At 34.9% G+C, this 13,420-nt stretch overlaps 1 protein-coding gene across 2 annotated transcripts in view; it reads left to right on the forward strand.

Moving 5' to 3' along the window:
* The window catches only part of GFRAL (GDNF family receptor alpha like), a 56,217-nt gene extending 48,542 nt beyond the window's left edge, over nucleotides 1-7,675 (forward strand). Inside the window, exons 7-9 of one of the 2 annotated variants that reach the window (XM_049092197.1) lie at nucleotides 4,501-4,596; nucleotides 4,679-4,751; nucleotides 7,378-7,675. In XM_049092197.1, coding sequence (XP_048948154.1) covers nucleotides 4,501-4,596; nucleotides 4,679-4,751; nucleotides 7,378-7,450 — 242 coding nt within the window. In that variant the 3' untranslated portion in view covers nucleotides 7,451-7,675. Of the gene's footprint in view, nucleotides 1-4,500; nucleotides 4,597-4,678; nucleotides 5,083-7,377 lie in introns of those variants that run through there. The other variant, XR_007401188.1, reaches the window with a different exon arrangement.
* The last annotated feature ends 5,745 nt before the right edge of the window (nucleotides 7,676-13,420 follow it).

Raw genomic sequence — 13,420 nt, forward strand, 5'->3', positions numbered from 1 at the left:
CAACAGTTGAGACTCATTATAATGTCTAAGCAAATCTATTAGATCTTTGAACAACACTGTTATTCAACCAAGGGCCAAACAGCAGTTGCCAGGTTTATCAATACAGTCATTTACTAACACTGAGCTCTTTGATTCATGCCAAAAGATCAAACCAAATGTTCTCTACTGCATACTTATTTAAGCATGTGTTTTTTTTGTTGTTGTTGTTTTTGTTTTTGTTGACATACTGAAAGCTGTACATATTTTTTTTGTATTTTATTTATTCATTCGAGAGAGAGAGAGAGAGAGAGAGAGAGAGAGAGAAAACAAGCAGAGGAAGAAGCAGACTCCCAACCAAGCGGGGAGCCCAACATGGGGCTCGATCCAAGGACCCCCAGATCATGACCCAAGCCGAAGGCATACGCTCAACCAACTGAACCAGCCAGGTGTCCTGAAAGCTGTACATATTTAATGGATACAACCTGATGAGTTTGAAGATAGATATACATCATGAAACTCACTTCACCACAGTCTATACCACACACATATCTATCACCTCTACAAGTTTCTTCCTGTCCTCTATTTATTACTGTTATGTATGATAAGAACATTTAACTTAATAGCTTCCCTCTCAGAAAATGTTTAAGTGTAAAATATAAACATTAGGCATTATGGTACATGATAGGTTTTTAGGACTTACTCGTTTTCCACAACTGAAATTTTGTACCCTTCAATTATGTTGATATTACTGCTGGTTGACCTGTGAGCTGTACCAGGGAAAATGGAGGCTCTTTACCCCCTCCCCTGTTCTTGGAATGTACATTTTACTCATTCCTCTATAGCTCTGGCTATGGAAGCTGTTTCAAAAATACTCTTAAGGGAACAATGTGTTGTTGAGACCGTATAGACTGTAGATATGACTGAACCCTATTTAAGACCTCTGTATAAACTTTTAAGATTCTGCTGGGTGAATGCCAAGTTAGTATCTCATGACTGCCCAGGACAAGCCTCACATAGAAGTTCCCTTGCTTATTAAAACAGCCATCTACCAATCTGGTGTGGCCTGCCTTTCTTCAGGCTTTCTTTTTTTCTGTGTATGGGGAGCCAGTTACAGATTTCACTCAGGGAACTCCTGATGTTTGCAAACCAATAGGCTAATACCTCTAAGTTTCCTTTTCTCCCTAGCTCCTGGCAATCATGTGTTTAGTCACACATAGTGCAAGAAGATAAATCTAAGACATTGCTTCATCTTTTTGAAGTTTATCAACTAAATAAATGAATGTGCCATGTTGGTGCATGTTATTATTTAGGACAAGTATATTATTTGGTTGATTTATTTTTTACAACATATGATGTTAGCTGCAGTGATGTTATACTGTCATTGTATATGTTTAATACCTTAGTGTATCTTGTTACTAATGTGTTGGGTTTTTTTTCAAACTTACAGGTGTTTATATATTTTTCTTTCTTCCCAGCTGCAATGCCTTTTAGATTCATTTTGGAAGCAGGGTTTTATACACCAATCATAGAAAGAGTCTATAATACATGGAATCTCACTACCTCACTATTGTTAGGTGAAAAAATTCAAAACTCATTTCCAATTTGGGAATTGAAATACCTTCAGATGACCGTGTTGAAATATTGACCAAATTAGAAATAGCTCCAACCTTGGATATGCAAGAAGGTCATCCTTAAATTTTCATTCTCACTAAGATATTGCCATGGTACTGGAGGTCTTTTACTTAAAAATAAAAGAAGCCAATAACACTTAACTATTTTTTTAAAAAGCTACAAAATATATTTAAGTATTCTATGAAAATGTTCACTTTGTCAAGATTTTTCTTCTAGGCTGACTTGTATATGTAATTAGAATTTTAATTGAAGGTTTACATATTTGCATTTTGTAATATATTTAATTTCTATTTTGACTATTCTGACATTTTTTAAAATCATTATTTTGTGTCTGATCTATCATATCTTAATGAGGCATTTACCATTTCATATAAATTATAGAAAGTAAATTTTAGATCCCATCAGCTCTCAGCCACTGCTACACAAGGATTTGGAAGAAAAAAAAAGATCATATCTCTATAGCCATTTGGGGAGAACACTATTTAAATTTGTTCTTAACATAGGGCTGAAATTAATCTTGATTTCCTGTCAAATGTACAGGGATTTTACAATATAGTTCATAATAGTGTTTAACTCCTCTAGGGTACAAGTTAAGATAAACAAGTCACTGACAGTGTTTATCTATAAATATAGCAGATGGTGTGGGACTGAGGTTGGTTATTAACTCTGCCGACTTTAATTTCATGGTTATAAAACACTGTAAACCTCACTGTTTATAAAAGGCAGGAAGAATCTCCAATGGGCTTCAGTAGCCAAGAAACCCTCTGAAACATTAATCTCTCTAACTGATATTCGGTATCCTCCTAGGGTGCAATATTTAAGATTGTGGAGTGATTGCTAGACACATTAAAATTTTCACTGGGATCATTAGCTAACATTTCTGTCATTGATCTATTATAACTTTGTTAATGAGTTCCATGTGAGTGAAATTTAGTGAATGAGATGATTCTTTCTAAACTTTCAAGGTGAACATTTAACAATTACTTTAGGCAGATATATTTAAAAGGCAGTCTAATTTGTCAAATTAGTAACCTTTTTTCTTATGCAAAGAAGAGTCATGGTACCTAACTAGACCAAATGTACTTAGGGGTAGAATTTCATAAAGGAAAACTATAGCATCATTCAAATAACTAGCCAACCCACATTACATACATTTCCATGTGAGCCGTGAACCTCCCTCAAAATGTCATAGAATTTTAAATTTAAAAGAATTTTTAAAACATTCTAAAATCCTATAGAATTTTTTAAAAGTAAAACTATCTTTGATATTCTGAAGTGATTTGAATATAAAATTTTAATATAACTTGTTTCACTAAAATCTGTAAGTTCAATTTGATTAAAATTAATTCTTCCAAAAAGAAGGAACCACTAGAGTATAAAAATGGTATTATTTGAAATAGCTGAATTTTTCCATTCCACCTCTATGGTGAATAACAAAATATATTTTATAATCACAAAATTGAAAAAAAAATCACACACTCTATTACTTTCACATTTAGAAGACATTTATTTTTCAGTTTCTAAGAAAGCCAGACTTCACTAATTATATGAAAACCCAATATGTAAATTGGGGATTAAAAAATCTTGAACTAAAACATCTTCACTGTATTAGAGGTCAGACTCCTCAAAAATGGAGTTTTCTAATAACAAAATCCTCACTTTTCCATCCTCTTATGTCGGGCTCCTTCTCTTGGACCCATACTGAGAGCTCTGTTACTGATTTGAAGTCGGTCTCCTGTGTTTTCTGCTGATTATTCCTAACTTAGACCTCAAATCTTGGCTTCCAAGCAGCTGGCTTCTGTACAGTAGCAGCTCTTGGTGGAGAGAGGACTGAATGGAACTATTGGTAATATGTCTTCCCATCTCCCTTCCTACTCAGAGCTTCTTGTCACAAATTGTCATCGGATGTATTATTCCACTATTGATGCACTCATTTCTACAAACAACAGTCTACTCAGACTTCCAGGTCTCAAAGTACATGAAACAATCAGATTGGACAGCAAATCTCCCAAGGGGAAGGTTTATCTCATCTCCCCCGCCCTTTTCTAAAGATTCAAATCCTACCTGAATCTTCATCATCAAAGAAATTTTTTATTGGGCTATTGGTATATTTAACATTCATATCTGTGTTGAACTAAGTCAAAACTAGGGGTGATTTCACTTCAAAATTATCAGTGAAAGTCACCTAAAATGGATTTGTTAATTTTAAAACATCTTTTTGTCTTATGAGTTGTGAAATGAGGTAAAATTGTGTTTAGCAAAATGTTGCCACGAAGGCTAGGGCCACGGAGTGGCTTTCCCATAAATGTGACAAAACTAGTACATGAAAATAGAAAGAGAGGGGATTTACCAGAGACAGAATAGGGAAAAAAGGAAGCTAGATGTTGAAATCTAAGTGGAGGGGTGAACAGAGTGATTGCTTTAGGGACTCCATAAGAATTCATAAATACAGAGGGCCTTAGAGAAATGAGATATCATTAAAAGCACATTAAAACAATTACTCCTGTTAAAAAAAAAAAGGGAAAAAAAAGGATCTTTTCAATATCACAATGGGTAGCTTCAAGTTGCTGATTTTTTTTCTCCTTCGTCTATTGATAAGGTACAGTAGCTGTCATAAAGTGGAGTCTACTTTCCTAATCATGATTTGGAAAAAAACAAACAAACAAAACAAAACAGTGTCTGTAAAAAATTTTCTGATTAAAAGGTGGGGGAAAAAAAACTTAAAATGTAAGGAAAGTACTCCCACTTTCATCCTCATCTATCAGATTTTATTAAGATAATATCAGAAATAAATCTTTGCCTTGTAATATAAAACAAATTAGAACCCATAGAAAGAAATAACACATGGCTTTTAAATACTGTAATCTCATTTTCATTATTTTCTTTCAGATTATCCAACCCTGTCTAATGTCAAAGGTATGGCATTGCATAAAAGAAAACATGCAAAGGAGATAACTCTAAGTGGATTTCATTCCCCCTTCAACGGTCAGTTAAAAATCTATCTTTTATTTTTACTACTTATTTTCTCTAAAAATCTAGTAATTGTTTTTTAATCTTTTGTTTCTAGGAGAAGTAATCTATGCTGTCATGTGCATGACAGTCACCTGTGGAATCCTTCTCCTGGTTATGCTCAAGCTGAGGTAACTGGATACAACTCAGAAGGGAAGGGCTAGACCACAATCAGCTGGTTAGAGCACATTTCACTATGGCAGACCTTACAAAGGACCTGAGAATGAAAGCTTCTCTGTTAAGACATACTAAATCATTTTTTAATGTGGGATAGGTCCAAGGAAACATTACTCTGAGTCTTCAGATGCAAGAGAAATGTGATCAGGGAGGGTTTTTTTGTGTGTGTGTTGCATTTTACAAGCACATGTGCATTGTTCCCCCCAATTAAACTGTTATCAATCTTTCCCCTGGTTTTCCTACAAAATCCAAGTTCAACTCTGCTGCATTCCTTATTCACATCATTTGCAGGATTGATCAGCTTACATAACGGAGCTGTTGTGGACTTCATACAGTTTATGTTTATCTGAAGATTTCCTCTTTAATATATGCTAATAAACTTTATTCATGTTTTAATACATAACTATTAAAAGAGATGTTTAATGAGGCCTCAAAGGGTACCCTTAGAAAGACTTATTAATGTTTCCTGACATTAATTCATTCTTTCCAAATCTTTTTTCTTGGCTGCCCTCATTGCCTGGTATGCAGTAATGCTCCAGCAGACATGTGAGACTTATGTTACAGATATATCAATCTCTAGATTTCTAAATATCCAGGGCCTAAAATTTTTCCACTTCTTTAACATTGACAAATAGATATAAAATGATGTGCATTTGCTTACTTTTCATTTAAAAAATCCTCATCTTTATAAAACAATGATGTTCATTTTCTTATTCATCATACATGTGTGTATAGTTATGTATACTTTGAGTATTGTACAATGAAGAAATATTTATGTTTACATACACACATACATATATATGTACACACACATAAAATATATTCATCAGTAAGATTAGGACTAGAGTAGAGCACTGGCAATAAACATTTCTCTTATGATATTCACAGAGGAGGACTCAGTATACTACCCAATGCATGTACACTGATTGGTCCTCCAGAAATCTCTCACTTTGAGACCTTGACAACCAAGCAAATAAAATGAAAGACTTAAGTAGGGAAGTATATGGCGATACTAAGAGGTCAGGCACTTGATGAGTACACATTCTGCCTATAGATATTCAAATGTATTTACTTTTAAATGCAATATCTACATTTCTACATGGTAGATTCCATCCCACTGAGCACTTAATTTGGTGCTCACCAACACCAGTATCCAAACAACTGCTTTTCTCCAAGGCCTTAAAAGCTGAATGTGTAAGAGAATATGTTTCTTGGGTTTTAAGATACAGTTTAAAGGCTAAATAATCAGCATCAGTTTTTGAGGCAGAAATAGCATTGGAATTTATTAAACTTGACTTTGATTTAAAACATTTGAGAGCACTGTTCAGTTACTGGATCTGCCTACATATTCCATCATAGACGTATCATTTTAGACAGGCACAGATGGTTTTCTAGTCTAGCAAAATCTTATTTTAATAGTTCTGAATCTTTATTTCTTAGGCACACATACTGTATAAAGTTCATATCTACCACATAGGCCAATGGGTTTTTACAGATTACTTTTGTACTACAGATAACTAAGGTGTTGCCTTTCAAAATTCCCTGTGTGTCTGGTGTAAGTTCATCTCCTTTCTCATCTACATAGAAAGGCCTATCCCTTTAATGAATAATAATGTGGGTGTTTTAGACAAAAATCTTGATTTTACTTTAACATGTATTTTAAGGTAATTCATTCATACCATTAAGTGTAGCACATGTAGTTACAAATTATTTTCTATACAATTTAAAATGAACACTTACCCATGATCTGCAAGATCCAGAAAGTAAATGATCTATGGTTAAGTAAATGACAAAAGCACAAGCCATCATGGAAAGAACAAAACAAAATCATCAGTAACAACAAAACCCATGTTACCCTACATATGGGAATGACTGGCACCTCAATGAAAGAAGGCTGCTTGCGACTTCAGGCATTGTTCACTCGCCTGGTGGTCAGGCTTAATCCATGAGAATGACTTTCTGTAATACAAGTTAACATTTTTACATTTGTTTCATGGTATGCAAAATTAAAACAACCCTAAATCTTCAGAGAAATTTGCGGGAAACCAATAATTTAAAACTTAAATATTGAGGCACCTGGGCACCTGGGGGAGTCCAGTCAGTTAAGCATCTGACTCTTGATTTCAGCTTAGGTCATAATCTCAGGGTCATAAAATCAAGCCTGACTTGGATTCTGTGCTCAGTGGGGATACTGCTTCTCTCCTTAGCCCTCTCCCTCTGCCCTCCCCTCCCACTCTTTCTAAAATAAATAAGTAAATAAATAAATAATAAATCTTAAACATTAAATAAGTCTTAAATAATTTAAAACTTAAATGTAATTTAAAAGATTCTTGAACAAAAAAATGATTCCTTGGAAATCACAGTTAAAGGCATGATACTTCTTAGAAAGACCATAAGATATTCCATTATTGGTACTTTGCATTCACAAAGTTGACTATAGTTTTCTCTCCAGGCATAGAATCCATTAGAAAATGGAAGATGGAGAAAAAAAAAGATGGAGAAAAATGGAAAAGGGAGAAAACTCATTTGTAAAATCATTAAAATGACATGTTGTTAACTTTTGCTTTTACTTTTATATAGAACTTCCAGGATATCAAGTCAGACAAGAGATCATTCTCCAATCCAAATACCTGGAGGACTCATGATTCATTAAGAATCACGGATCAGGGCAGCCCAGGTGGATCAGAGGTTTAGTGCCATCTTCAGCCCAGGGTGGGATCCTGGAGACCTGGGATCGAGTCCCGCATCAGGCTCCCTGAAGGGAGCCTGCTTCTCCCTCTGCCTGTGTCTCTGCCTCTCTCTCTTTCTCTGTGTCTCTAATAAATAAATAATAAATAAATAAATATATATATATATAAATATTTAAAAATATATTTAAAAAAAAGAGTCACGGATCATTAACAATCACTTTCTTTACAGGAAGTCTTTTTAGCCAGTCAACAGAATATCCTATGTGGAATTTTCAAAAAGGAAAATGTGAAGATGGGTCTAATGATATTGGACCATTAAGTATAATAATGTAAGAAATAGTAATAATAGCATGATGTTAGATTTATTTTTAAGTATTTGAGCAAAAATGTATGGTGATATCTTTTATGACACTGATAGAAAATTAAAGTTTCCCTTGAAGGCAAAATGTGTTAACCCAAGTTACAGGCTGCATGATTTAATGATAAATTTGAGTCTATATAATTGCCATTAGTTGTATCAAAATATATTATAGTTAGCAGAGTTTTTTTTTTTTCTGATCAATCTTATAAATTCCCATTGACTTGCCAAAAGGAAAATGCTAATAGAAATACCCAGTATAATTTGTTATTTTGTATTCTTATCCATTTTCAAATCATTAGCTACATCATTAGCATTGACTTTAAGTTCCTAAATATAATTGGCTAGATGATTAGTCTTAAAAATCAGAAATGAGATCTTTCTGTAACTTAAATACTGTTGAATTTCACTTTTTTAACTTGATGTCTTCATTTCATACCTATAAAAATATAGAGCAACACATTGCCTGAAAAGCTCAATGTGCATTTTAAAAATGACATATTTATGAATTTAATTGTTTCTATGCTAATTACTAAGAACTGCTGCAATAATAAACTAACACTCTCATGGCTATAGTCTATATTGCTTCTATATGTTACTTTTGGCTTGATTTGACACCAGAGTACACTGTGATTAGAAAATTGTGAAAAAGATGTTTGTTTAGTTTTTGTTATATACATGCTTTTCAACTATCTGCAATCATATCAGTACCACTGCTAAGAGTAAATATGAGGTTTTATTATTTACAATGGCACAGGAACAAAAACGTTTCAATAAACTAGGCATCCTAATAAATAGAAATATATTTACATTTAAAGGTCAAATACTTTGTCTGTTTGGTCTCATATTTATTGCTGTTTACTATGCTTCAGATTCAATCATCTATATTAAATTAAGTTTGAAGTTACCATTTGCTATGTTTACTCGAAGTCACTGAAAAAGCCATCCCTTATCAAAAGATAACAGGGAAGAATGATTTGGTGAGTCAGAAATCTCACTCAAGAAATTTTACACACCCCAGAGCCTGTTAGCAACCTAAGTTATATGAAGAGAATGTAGGCACTTCTATCTCCAAATCCCTGCTATTTAATATGGGCTTGCTAATGTCCAGGAAACACAGACTGTCTCTTGAAAACTGAGGAAAGCAGTCAAGCTGCTTTTAGAAATATGTTTGTATTGAGCAGGGAAGGGGAGGACAGAGTGTAAGACAGATGCCCTTTAGAAATAGAATCTTGTCTCATAGGCCAGCAAGAATGAATAGGCCTTTTTGGGCAGAATTTCAGAAGCAGGAATGCACACGCAGCATTATAGAACTTTAAAGAGTCAGTTATCTCAAGACAGGGAGTCTAAATTGAGAAAATATGGGACAGAAAACTGACAAACATCAGGACTGAGATACAAAAAAGTCCTTAAGTATGTGAGTAAGGAGTCAAAATCCTATAAATGTGGCTTTCAGACCCCTTCAGAATATGGTCTGAATCCCGCCCTTATCTTTCACACTTCCTCCTTCTGTCCTCTAGAAAGCCTGCCCTCACAGCCTTCCCCTGCTCTGGGATTAGGAAGTCCTGCTCAGTGCTTCCCCCATCTTAGACTACTATACCTTACTACAATTTATTTTTTATTATTGTTTCTCTTAGTAAATTGTAAACATTCTGAGTGAATTTGGAATCTAAAATCATCTCTGATTTCCCTTTATATATGTTCAATAAAAACTGTTTAATGAATGAACTTCTTCATTTGGAAAGCTTTAAGGTGCCATTAAATAATTTCAAAAAGGGGAGTGACTTCTGATTTATGAATGAGAAGAGGCATGTCAGCAGAAATGTAAATGATGGACTGAAGATGGCTAACACTGATGTCAAGGAGTCAGTTAAAAGTGCACTGCAGTGTTAAGCTAAAAAATATTGAGGGCCTGCATTAATTCATGTGTTCAGCATACATTTGGTGGACATATACTATGTACCAGTCACTATACTAGGCATCGGAGGTAGAGTTCTGAAAAGAGTCCTCTTGGAAATTTGAGAAACATAAAAATAAAGACAGTAATTTGTGAAAGTGATAGATGCTACTAAGAAATGATAGGCTGGAGTATCAGAGTGATGGAGAGTAGCGGTGACAGGAGAGAATTGCATGGACATAAATAGAATGGATAGGGATTTGAGATTAGACATTTGCAGAGAATAACATTGTAAAGATCATGCCAGGAACAGAGATTAAGAGTAGGATTCTGATTGTGCCTTAGGTAAACCATGGTGCTACCTAGAAAACTGGCTCATACAGGGGGAAGATGAACTTGGAATGGGAAAAGGCAGTATGCCACTTTTCTTCAGATCTGTTCCCACCTTTCTCCTCCTTGTATATATTCCAGGAGGCTGACCTGGATAAAATACGGGTTCTCTTGTCCTCTGGCTTCCAGTTGGATTCAGCCAATGGTGAAAAGATGGGGGAAGATATTCCTCTGGATTCCTCCATGAGGGCCCACCTTGGACTGTTCTCCTGGACAGAATGTCACTGTTTTTGTCCAGTGTGGCTTTTTCTACATAAACTTCTCCTTCTGGATTACAGAAACATTTCCCTTTCCCTGCATGACTGGCAGCATTAATGACTCAGCTGTATACTAGCCTTGAGTTCCTGAGTTACGGGATTACTCTTTGTGGTTTTCCTACAACTACCTACACCTGTGTAAAGACTCCCAAACTCAAACTCTCTTATATCCATCCAGTTTTAGATAACTTGGACTTTTTACTAATTTGTTCCCTTTTGGGTCCCCACCTAACGATCCTAGTAATTATTTCAGGTTTGAACCATTGACTTCAATACCACTGGGATATCCATGTGGAGTTATCCAGTAGCCAACCAGAAAAATATGATTGTGGTACCGCTGAGTGAGATCTAAGCTAGACCATTGAATTTAGAATTCTCTAAGATCTTCCTTTTATCTTTCCCTCCCAAGATGAGAAAGCAAGTTTACCACCAGAGGTTGCCGTGATTTCTGGGGAAAAAAAAAAAAAACATTGGAAGAAGGGTTACCTTATCACAGACTTTCTCAGAAGAATTCAAGCATTGATGAAATTCCCTTCAGAGTAGTCTGGTTATTCCAGTTACAAGTTTTTGCGCCTCTAGTTCCTTCTGCATATTTACCCACAGCCTCTTTTTCTCCCTAGAATTGTTTGCATAAAAGACCACAGGTGTTCCTTGGCACAAGCAGCCAGCAGAGTGGCACCAGCTGAAACTCAGCAAGGTGAATCAAAAAGGCTTCTTGGGAAGAGATTTAAGGCAGAAAGAAAACAGGGACTTTGTTGTTACTCTAAAGCCGGGGCTCCTATCTCTTCCTACTTTTGAATTCCCTGTGGGACTTCTGAGAACATATTTTTGGAACTTATTGAAACACGCATCCCTTTCATTGCCATGTATGGTGAAGTGAATATGAACAACTTAAAGAGTAAGTGGAAATTCTCTTGTTACTTTATTTAGAACAAGCAAAATTGTGAGCTCTACCACTGAAGTATAAAACCTAAGAAACTGATGGCCAAAATGATGGCATCACAGCTTTAAAGGCAAGCCAGGTTAGCATGTGTGTTTGGTGCATTCCCGCTGGTATTTTTTTTACATGTCCTTATCTATTATTTCACACATTGCTCCTCAAAACTCTAATATGGGTATCCAGCTGCAATCACTGCACTCAGGTTTCTCAACTCATTCCCTCAGTGCTGCTGTGAGCCTTGAGTATTCATTCAGACCACACTGGTTGCATCCAGAAACTTAGGCTGGTAGAATGGGTGTTTCCAAAACTTTTCTGCACAGTCAAGTCAGTTTCAATAAATGTGCTTTCCTTTATCAGGGATTGGTAACACAGGTATCTATTATCTTGGTTGTACAAAGAGAAGGAAAATTGGCCTTTAAAACAGCAATTTAAGGGGGATCCCTGGGTGGCGCAGCGGTTTAGCGCCTGCCTTTGGCCCAGGGCGCGATCCTGGAGACCCGGAATCGAATCCCACGTCGGGCTCCCGGTGCATGGAGCCTGCCTCTGCCTCTCTCTCTCTCTCTCTCTGTCTCTCTGTGATATGACTATCATAAAAAAATATTAAAACAGCAACTTAAAGTTTTAGTTAGAGACCATTGTCAGATTTAATTTTAGATAAAGTCCTAAAACTTCATAAAACTGGAACTTCTCCACGAGTGCTAGATTATGTTAATATGCTAGTAATATGTCTATGAAATATGTAACTATTCATTTCGAGTGTAATGGACTATTTGATACCTGCATATAAGTTGAATTTATACCAGAGATAATACGGACTATTAGGCAAAAATCTTTTCTGAATTTTTTATGCCTAGGTAGAAACACAACTACAAACCTAAAACAGCCATCTTTCAAGTAAAAATCATTTGCAAGCCCAGAGTTTGCTTTGGTTGGATGTTTACAGTACTAATTAGGGGGTTTCAATTCTTGGTTAATATTGTATGAGTGTGTTCATGAAGTTATTTTTTCATAAAAATATTTGATTTCCCTTATGCAACAGTTTAGTATTTTTAAGATAAATATTAGTTTTATTTCCTCTGTATAGAAGTTTTTTTTTTGTATAGAAGTTCTTAAAAAAAAAAATTTAAAAAAAATTTAAAAAAAAAGAAGTTCTTAAAAAGGCTTAAGGAGGATGTATTTCCATGATTATTAAAAAAAACTATTACTTTACATAAAATAATAGTGGAAAAAGAAAGCATATATACCTAAAATGGCTAAATAAATACTTTGAGACTTTATTGAAATTTTCTATCTTATTGCATAATTTACTGGTTCTGCAGAAATATTTTATAAGGTGACTATTTTTACTGAATGCGTACATTTATTATAGTCTTTTAATATTTTGAAACCAATGCAATGACTGCTCTTCTGCCTGAAAATACTAATTTAATGAGTCACTGAAGGTAATAAGCCTCCTAAGAACAGCAGATGGTATTATTAGGGCAATGTAAACATAGGAAAAGAAATAGCTATAAATATAAAAGTGGAATAAGTCCTCTAGGAAGTATCCACAAACATCAAATATCTATGATGGACAAGTAACTTAGTTTTGGTTTTGGCAGAAATATAAGTCCTTGAGATCTGGAATAGATGTTATTGACTTGGTGGAGACAGAAGCCCAGTTACAGTGAAGTGAAGAGAGATGCATGAGAAAATGAAAACAATGAATATAGGCAAGTGTTAGAGTTTTGCTCCTAAGGACAGCATTTCAATGACGGGTGTGTTTGGAGTTTCTGTGAATGTGAAGTCATCAACTGCTAACTGAGGGGAGTAGATAGGAGAAGGAAGAGAGATTGTGAAATGGTTATTTTGGAGAATGGATAAGTAAATTTATTAGAGAAGTATTGTAGCAGCAACATCCTAAGCTTACCTTGGTTCAAATTCTTGTTGGCTCCTTGTTCTGTGATTTGGGTGAAAATACTTAAATTCTGAGCTTTGGTTCCCTCAACTTTGAAATAAGGTTAATAGCACTTATGTTATAAGGTTTTGAAAGAAAGGAATCTTTAATAGGTTTATAGATTGATTGTAAATGCTTGGCATAGGGTAAGAAGT

This window comes from Canis lupus, chromosome 12, assembly GCF_003254725.2.
Source record: "Canis lupus dingo isolate Sandy chromosome 12, ASM325472v2, whole genome shotgun sequence".
Lineage (NCBI taxonomy): Eukaryota > Metazoa > Chordata > Mammalia > Carnivora > Canidae > Canis > Canis lupus.